This window comes from Malus domestica, chromosome 10, assembly GCF_042453785.1.
Source record: "Malus domestica chromosome 10, GDT2T_hap1".
In the NCBI taxonomy this organism is placed as follows: Eukaryota; Viridiplantae; Streptophyta; class Magnoliopsida; order Rosales; family Rosaceae; genus Malus; species Malus domestica.
The window spans coordinates 18,561,772-18,570,598 of NC_091670.1; the positions used below are offsets into that span (position 1 = coordinate 18,561,772).

The 8,827-nt window shown below is 37.6% G+C and overlaps 1 protein-coding gene across 1 annotated transcript; it reads right to left on the minus strand.

The window, feature by feature from the left end:
* Window positions 1–584: 584 nt before the first annotated feature.
* On the minus strand, window positions 585–8,546 carry LOC114827587 (classical arabinogalactan protein 9-like). Its single transcript, XM_029109671.2, has 2 exons — window positions 7,765–8,546; window positions 585–915 (listed from the first exon to the last, which is right to left on the minus strand). The coding sequence occupies exons 1-2, from the start codon at window positions 8,368–8,370 to the stop codon at window positions 832–834; spliced, it is 690 nt and encodes a 229-aa protein (XP_028965504.1). The 5' UTR covers window positions 8,371–8,546; the 3' UTR covers window positions 585–831.
* Window positions 8,547–8,827: the final 281 nt, after the last annotated feature.

An 8,827-nucleotide genomic window follows, 5' to 3' on the forward strand; every position in this document is an offset into this window, starting at 1 on the left:
CTGCACTTCTATTGTTTATGAACATAATTACTTCCTACAAAAGGACTTCCAGTCAAGGCATTAATCTCTTAGGCTTTTGATTGGTGTCTAATATTGGAAATGATTAGATAACTCTCCAGTACAATGCAACTTGAATAAAGCAATAGATGCCAACTTCCAAATTGTGTCCAAGACTCCCAAGTTATGGGAGATTAGTTATGAGGAAAACTTATCCCCTCCAAATCTCCACAACAATAGTAGGTTTGGAAGAGTGAAGTTTTCTTCATGATTAATCTCTCTTCTACCTTCAACTTGAACAAAATTTAAAAGTTGACATCCACTTTTCTATTCAAGATACATTGTACTAGATAGTTATTCAATTCATTTTAATTCTAGATATCAAACGAGACGAACCGAATCATTATAATCCAACGACTAAAAGCTCTGCAATCTAAATAACATATCCCAAAGCAGAATAGAATGTTCGACTAGAAATAACTAGCAAAAGTAAAAGATAAAGCATTGAAGAAAATATGTGTGTGTGTGTGTGTGTGTGTGTGTGTGTGTGTGTGTGTAAGGTTAAAACTACTAATGATCTCAATACAAAACAAAAACCCCTCTCAATAGTGACATCAATACAAAGCTCCCCTCAAAAATCTCCCAAAGAATTCAACAGAATTGTAATGTGTATGGTTCAAATACAAGTGGTGATCAAGTCCCCATTCAAACATGGGCTAACAATATTAATATATCAAAAGAAGAAGAAATAACCACAGATATGGTAGAAGAGATCAAATACAAAAAGAATAAAACTTGAAGGCCTCCAGGCAGAGAGAGTGATCATCTCCTCATCTAAACCATCACGCTGAGGAGTGCCCACCCAAACACGAAGTTCCCTACCATCTTCTGCATCGACCACATCTTCTCAACTCCACTCTGCATATTAAATAAAATTAATTTTGTCAAAATTCCTCAAACAAAATATCTAGAATGCGAACATCCAACTTAATACCAATTGACAATAGGAGGGAAAGACACAAAATTACTTGGCAACTAAAGCAAAGCTTGCTTTTCTTTTTAACGTGGGACAACTGTCGAAGATATAGTTAGTTAAATTGAACGTTTTATTAATCATCACTCATGTGTGGTGAATCATTGTTTGTCGTTCGTGCTAGTTAGATATACAATAAATTTAACAAACATAAAAAATACTGACAATCAACCAATTCAAAATGCAAAGATCAATATTGTTTGGTATGCATTATTTTCTAGAAATGAAAAAAACTTGAAAACTTTTAAGTTTTAACGATAAGAACAAAATAAAGGTTAAAATCAATAGTATCAAGATTGATTTTTAGTATAAAAATATGATTTTTCATTAAAATAAACACTATCGGAGCTTTTCGTTAAAGTTCTCTTATTTTTTCCATGTCGAAAAACTTTGATTGGTGATGATTGGGTGGTTGTTGGTTGGGAATTCGAATGTCGAGAGAGTCGAGAAGGGGATGTGCCGCTCAACCACAACCACTGCGGGGAGAGGGTGAGGGACAAGGAGAGAGTTGAAAGGACGATTTCGGGTGGCGTTCCTCTTGGGCGGTGCAGTTGCCGCTCAACCACAACCACTGCGGAGAGAGGGTGAGAGACAAGGAGAGAGTTGAAAGGACGATTTCGGGTGGCGTTCCTCTTGGGCGGTGCAGTTGGCGGCGAGGAAGGGGGAGATGGAGCCGCGGAGGGAGAGGTTGGTGATGGAGTCTAGGAGAGCTTGTAAATGCGGCTGGGGAGATAAGGAAGAAAGAAAAGGGAGAAATAAAGGAAGAAAGAAGGGAAGATAAGGAAGATGCGGGATAGGGGAAGGAATTGGGCTTGAAATTTGGCTTTGGGCCTAATATTGTTAATGATCTTGAAATTGAGCTAAAAAAATAAATATCCAACACAGAAGAATAAATCAAATCAATATATATTCAATTCGGTTCAATTTGGTTCGTTTCACTTCGATTTTGAATCATTGAAATGGAAATTGAACCAAAAAATTTTGATTTGGTTTGATTTTTTTTAAATTCAATTTTTTCAACTTTAATTCGGTATTGGGTCCTTTTTTTTTTTCGAACCCACTCATAACCATCACACCTCAATTTAGAGATTATAGATGGGATTTTGAATTCCGGATTTGGCCGGATGAACGGAAAAAAATTGAAGAGAAGGAAAATTAAATGTGGCATTCTAATCAATCTGGTCTTGTTCTTTATTATAGCCTTGGGCATGGAGATGTTGTGGGTTAGTGTTGGGTTCGCCTCTGTTGGGGAGGAGATGAGAAGAATTAGGAGTCAGCAGCAGACGGATCAGCTCAGATTTGACCTCAATCCATTGGTCGATCAAAGGGTGTTGGATTGACAATTATCCAAATCATTGCCAGGAAAATAGGTTTGACCAAAATAGAAACTCAAGTGGTAGATAATTGACATATGCGGCCGGGTTGAGTTGTGATGTGTTGTTAATGTTGAAAACCAACTTCAACTGCTACCTCCAATGGGTGGGCAGGTAATGCCCCATGTTTCAGTTTTTAAGAGTGTAAAATTGACCCGGTCCAACTTATCACGATTTGGGTTGGTCAGTTTGGGCGGGTGACCTATGAAAAGTGCCCACCCTTCCCGAAGAATGACTTAGTTTGGGTGGAGAAGAAAGGTGAGAGGAAAAGGCAGAAGGCACTTTTACTTGTTGCCAACGACCGGGTGCGGTGGCTCGCGGGGTTGAACCGGTGTATGCTTAGTGAATGCTGGTTTATGAGATTGAGAGAGCAGATAAGGGGTGCATGTTCATGAAGGATATCGATGGAGAAGATGAAACGTGAGGGGAAACAGGGCTGCAGGTTTGCTATCCCAATTATGGTGTCTTGTCTCATTAAGGATGAGCAAATACTCATTGATTATGGGTAACCGCGATTATAAACGGGTAACCATTTACCCATTTATTTTATATATGTAAAATTAACACAAATCATGTTCCCTATCGGACAAAACTTAGATCAACGCTATTAACTATAATGCATGACTTATGTAACTAATATAATATAGTTTTCCTTAACCACTTTAAATTTTATGGTCAATTATATATATATATATATATATATATATTATGTTAATACTTTACATTCCGAGTTAAATAACCTAAGAATATTGTCTTTTAACAGTTTTTATAACCGAAGAATACTTAGCAAATTTTATATTACCTTTATTGTTAAAAGTTAAAAATATCATCCGTAAACTATTATTTCAATTATTGGAATAGTATAAGGATTTAAAAAATTAAAATGCGGAAATGTGTGATGAATGTACCTATAACGGTGTTTAATTGTTAGAAAAATAAAATTATGACAAATTTTTCTTTTTTAATTTTCAAATTGTTAAAAAAAAACACGTAGACCGGTGAAAAAGGAGTACATGGTAAAAAAAGAAAGGATAAACGGGTTAAAAAATGATAAATTGGTAAACGAGTACTAAACGGTTACGGTTAAATGGGTACACGGTTATAAGTATGGTTAATCGTTTATAAACAATTATGGGTATGGGTATAACCGTTTAGGCAATTACCCAACGGGTAAACGGTTATGCAGGTATGAGAATAAACGTTTATAGATAAATAATCACGGTTACCCATCCGTCATAACCGTTGCACATCCCTACGTCTCATTCTTATTTGATTGACATGTGTCCATTCTAGTAACTCAAAACTAACATTGTTAACTTTTATTATATTAAAATAAAAAACTAAACATAAAATAAAAGATAAAGAAACCCAAATATTCCTAAGTCACCATCTTCTTTCCCTCCTACTCCCTCTTCACCACTGGAACCGTGATGACGATCTTTTCTCTTTCTGGTTTTGGGGCTTTCGCTTTCTGGGTTTTAGCACTATCTTCCCCAATTCTCTCATCTAGAACGAACCAATCAAATCTAGCAATGGAAAACCCTAATGTTTTCTTTGAAATGACTACCGAAGGCCAGCTGGTCGTCCGCATCGTGATGGAGCTTTCCACCTACACCACCCCCTGCACCGCCAAGAACTTTGGGGCTCTCTGCACTGGAGAGAAAGGCGTCGGCTGCCCCGGCAAGACCATACACTACAAAGGATCTACCTTCCACTCTGCTATCCCCAGGCTCATGTGCTAGGGAGGCACTGAAGATGACTCGATCTACGATGCCAAGTTCGCTGACGAACACTAGACCCGAAATCTTGTCCATGGCCAACGCCGGTCCTAGAAAGCGAAAAGATCAAAACCCCATCACCGCTCTAGTGGTGACGAGAGAGTAGAAGGGGAAGGATTTGGATCCACTCGGGACCTTATAGCCCGTAATTTCTGACACGACACGAAAATGATACGAAAATAACGGGTTTCGGGTCAATACGATAACTTATCAGGTGACTCATTAACGGGTATACACGCGGGTAACACGTGAGTAACCCATTTCAACCCGTTAAGAAAAAATTTATTTTGATAATTTTAAAGTTTAATTACTAAAAGATTTATTATAAAATACAATAACCATATTAATATATACAATATATTCTATATTAAATATGTAGTTTTGTATTATTATTCTATATAAGTTTTTAAAAAAAAGTTTTAGTCATTATTTATTTTTATTATGAGAGTTCCTTATTATCATTACTAGGATAAATTTTACCTAACATGTTGTCCAAAATTAAAATAAGCTAATATAGTATTTGTATAGGCAAGAACTAAGAAGACATACATACAAGTATGAAAAATGTGAAAGAATATATAAATACTCGTGATTCATCATTATGCCTCCACGAGTAGATAATGGTTACACTTACATTATCGTTTAGATTTTTAAAATCCTCCTAACCTTCATGAATAATGTTTTTATTTGAGGGAAAAATTAATAATAATTATTGTAGAAGTGTAAAAAATGTAAAAAAAAATATACAATCACTTATAGTGACAAACTTTACAACTTTTATGAATGGGTCAGCTTCGAAATCCAACACTATAATTCATAAACCTTAAATTTATATTTAACGTCAATTGACATTTACACTTTATTCTTCTTCCTAAATTTCATTTTTTTAATTTTTTTTTTGAAAACATGATCATCTGGCGGATGTAAGAAGATGAATGGTTCAAATCTTTGATATCACTTTTCAATATTTACGGTTAACTGAAATATGAGTCGATGTCATATAGTTTGTAGAAACTTTATAAACATCAAGCAATATTTTCACTAACCGTAAAACTCTGAATATAATATTAACGATCCAAACCGTTCATCTTCTTGCATCCTCTAATAGATCAAGTTCTCAAAAAAGAAAATCTTAAAAAACAAAATTTGATGAGAACAAATAAGCGTAAATGTAAACAACAATCAACGGTTAAATTTTGATATATGATTTATATGATTATAGTGGCGAATTTCGAAGTTAAGCTCTTCATAAAAGTTGTAAAACTTGTTATTACGAGCGTTTATATATTTTTTCTATATTTTTTACACTTCTACATTAATTAAAAATCTATTCAAGACTTTAGGTAAGTGAAAATATACTTAAAAGAACAATGCGTTTTTATGTTTTGGATGTGACAATATGATATGTATATACTTATTTAGTATTATGTTTTTTATTTGATTATTTATTGGTTTAAAATATATTTTTCTTAACGGGTAACGGGTCGGGTCGTTTTACCCGTTTATTTTAACGGGTGTTACACGACACGACCCGTTAAGATATCGGGTATGACACGAAAACGACAAGAACACGGAAAACACAACACAAATGCCATGTCTAGGACCTTAGTGTCTAGAGCCTCCTCATCCACAAATATGGGCCGCTGATTGGTGTGCAAGTCAAATCAGGACCGTTGGTTGTGTGTGGTGGGCCAGGAAAATGAATTAGAAAAGACCATTGGATTCAATTTGTGCGGCCCAGATTAATGGATGAGGAGGCTCCGGACACTAAGGTCCGAAGCGGATCCAAATCCGAAGGGGAAAATAATATTGAGATGGAATTTCTAGGTTTTTCATCTTTTATTTTATGTTTAGTTTTTTTTTTATTTTAATATAGTAAAAGTTAACAACGTTAGTTTTGAGTTAATAGAATGGACGCATGTCAATCAAATAAGAAGACATAAACGAGACAGCATATCCATAACTAGAAAAAAAAGGCTTTTTATGGTTTATTATTATTTTACAAAAAAGTAGAAGATTTAACAAAGTTAACCACTGTTAATTGAATAAAACCAGATACGAGGCGGGGCAGAGGAAGCTTGGGCAGAATGTCAATTTATATAAAATTTGATTCTAAAAAAATATTAAAAAAATCAGAAAACCACTTTTTTGTCAAAATAGTGCGCATGTAGGAGAGATTTTTTAATGCGACTGGTATACGAGTTAGTACATCATGTGTTACTATATAAATGATGAGATATGTGTCTTAAAAAGTTAATAACTAAAAAATAAAATTTCTACCATTTACATAAAAACACATACCACCTCGTGTGCTTTTGCATTTTGAGTAATGTTATTCATACCACGTTTCTATACCACCTTAGGTTGCATCTGATGTGAACAGCCACATCATTTGAAAAATTTACAAAACCCAAGGAAATGAAGAAGTAAGACTCCTCGTATATCACAATCATCATTTAATTAATTAGTTTTTCTTAATTATTAGTTTATTAAATAATGAACTAAATTTAAAATCTAATTAATTCAAATGATGTGACTGTCCACATCAAATACCATCTAAGATGGTATGAAAATGGGTCTTGGGTTTGTTGTCCCAAATAATGTGTCTCCTCAATGTCTCTTCTTTAATTCTGTGACACGTGTCCTCCACTTAACATTAAAATGTAACACTGTTACTTTCCATAAAATTTAATTAAAATTAAAAAAAAAACTCAAAAATTTTAAAATAAAATAAAATAAACCCTAAAGGACACTGTTGAAATTCATCATCTTCAATCTCCCTGCAATCCTTCCCCAATCTCCTGCAATCCTTCAAAAGAATCCCTTAAACCCACTGGAAACTCATCTTCCTTATCATCCTTATCAACCCCATGAATCCAATCACATTCCTCAATCTCCCAACCTGTAGAAGAACCCACAATCCCAAGATGTCCCCCCAAATCGTCTATGCTGCTACTTCAACCCAAACAAACCCAGAACCCACAATCGTCTCTACTGCCAATTCAACACAAACAAACCCAGAAGCAGTATGGTGAGGAAGATGAGGTTGACGACGAAGACAACGACCCAGAACCGGTGGGTTGTAGGAGCCTAAACTGGGTTTCATTGATTTGACCCAAAAGAAGAAGATGACGATGATGGGTTGGTGAATAAAGAGACCGGCAATCAAGAGTGAAACGGTCTGCGATTAGGGCGAGGGGTGGCTGTAGGGGTGATTTGTTTGGTGGGTGGTGGGGTGATTGAGTTCTTGTGGGTTTATTTGTATTTCTTTAATTTTTTTTATTTTTATTAATTCTATTAATAAAAGTTAACAGCTTTTATGTAGAGTTAAGGTGAATGTCACGTGTCAAAAAATTAGACAAAGAGGCACAAGGGAGATATGAAAATAGGAGACAGCAGACCCATAATCATGAAAATATACTTTTTAAAATTTCTCCGCACGTTGAATTTTTTGCTTTTTGAGATGCTTTGAGAAATGTAAACAAACTGGAATGGGACTGAACGCTCACATCCGTACGGCAGCGTACGTTAGAGAATGACCATTGTCTCTAAAATGGAAAGTAAATAGAAGCGCGAAAAGTACCTGATCATCTGAAGATGATGGTCCCGGAGCACCGGCCTCCAGGGTCGGCGTAGGAGCACCGACTGGTGGCGCCGGTGGTCCTGGGGCCAGTGCGAGCGGAGAAGGCGCCAAGGCTGGAGATGTCACGGTGGAAGCTGGAGCTGGAGCTGGTACCTGAGCTGGCGGAGACGCAAGAGGGGCCGGTGGTGGTGTTGCTGGTGGTGGAGTGGCGGGTGGCGGAGTGGCTGGTGGTGGAGTTGCAGGTGGAGGAGTGGCGGGTGGGGGGGTCGCTGGAGGTGGAGTTGCGGTTGGAGGAGAGCTGACTAGAGGCGGGGTGGCCGGCGGGGGTGCAGAGACAGGGGGAGGAGTTGATGGAGGTGGAGACGTGGTAACTGGGGGCGGTGATGTGGCAACGGGAGGTGGAGCTGACGTGGGAGGAGGCGTGGCGGCGGGAGGTGGAGTGCTGGCGGGGGGAGAGGATGGTGGCTGGTTGTTGGATGGTGGAGTTGTGGGTGTAGCGGGGGGAGCAGGAATGGTGGTGGGTGAGGTGGCGGGGGGAGATTGGCCTCCGACACCGGCGAAGACAATGCAGATAAAACCTAGGAAGAACAGAGTCTTGCGATCCATATCTGACCTCTCTCTGTGATTAACAGAGAGAGAGCGTGAGTCGACTCGGTCGAGTTATGCAGTTTTGGGTTTAGAGTGAGAGAGACAGAGAGCAATTGGAACTGGTTAAATAGGCCCTTCTCGTTATTAACGTGAGCAACTGTTAGCTGGTTCGAGCCTCCGTTGGGTTTATTGTAACTTTAATAAGAAGGGGGCGGGGGGGATTTATAATTTTATATCCACGCGGTGCTGCCAAACGCATCTGGACCATTAGATGTGGGTGTTTTGGGTGCGTTTTACGTTTTTTACATTTTTCAGCCCTTCCGGTTTCGGTTGGTAGAGGTGAAAAACAGAGGCACTCATGTCTCGTGGTGTAGTAGGGGCCATACATGTTTGCTTAAATACTAATATTCGTTTTGTTCATTTGCAATTGCAATACCACATGTGGCATATCATATGACAACTTATACATTTCTTT

Excerpts from the sequence above, each read along its gene's own strand:
- LOC114827587 (XM_029109671.2), bottom strand. The coding sequence starts at position 8,370 with ATGGATCGCAAGACTCTGTTCTTCCTAGGTTTTATCTGCATTGTCTTC. Across the intron at positions 916-7,764 it reads CATCATCTTCAGATGATCAG|AGTGGAGTTGAGAAGATGTG; the intron begins GTACTTTTCGCG and ends TTTAATATGCAG.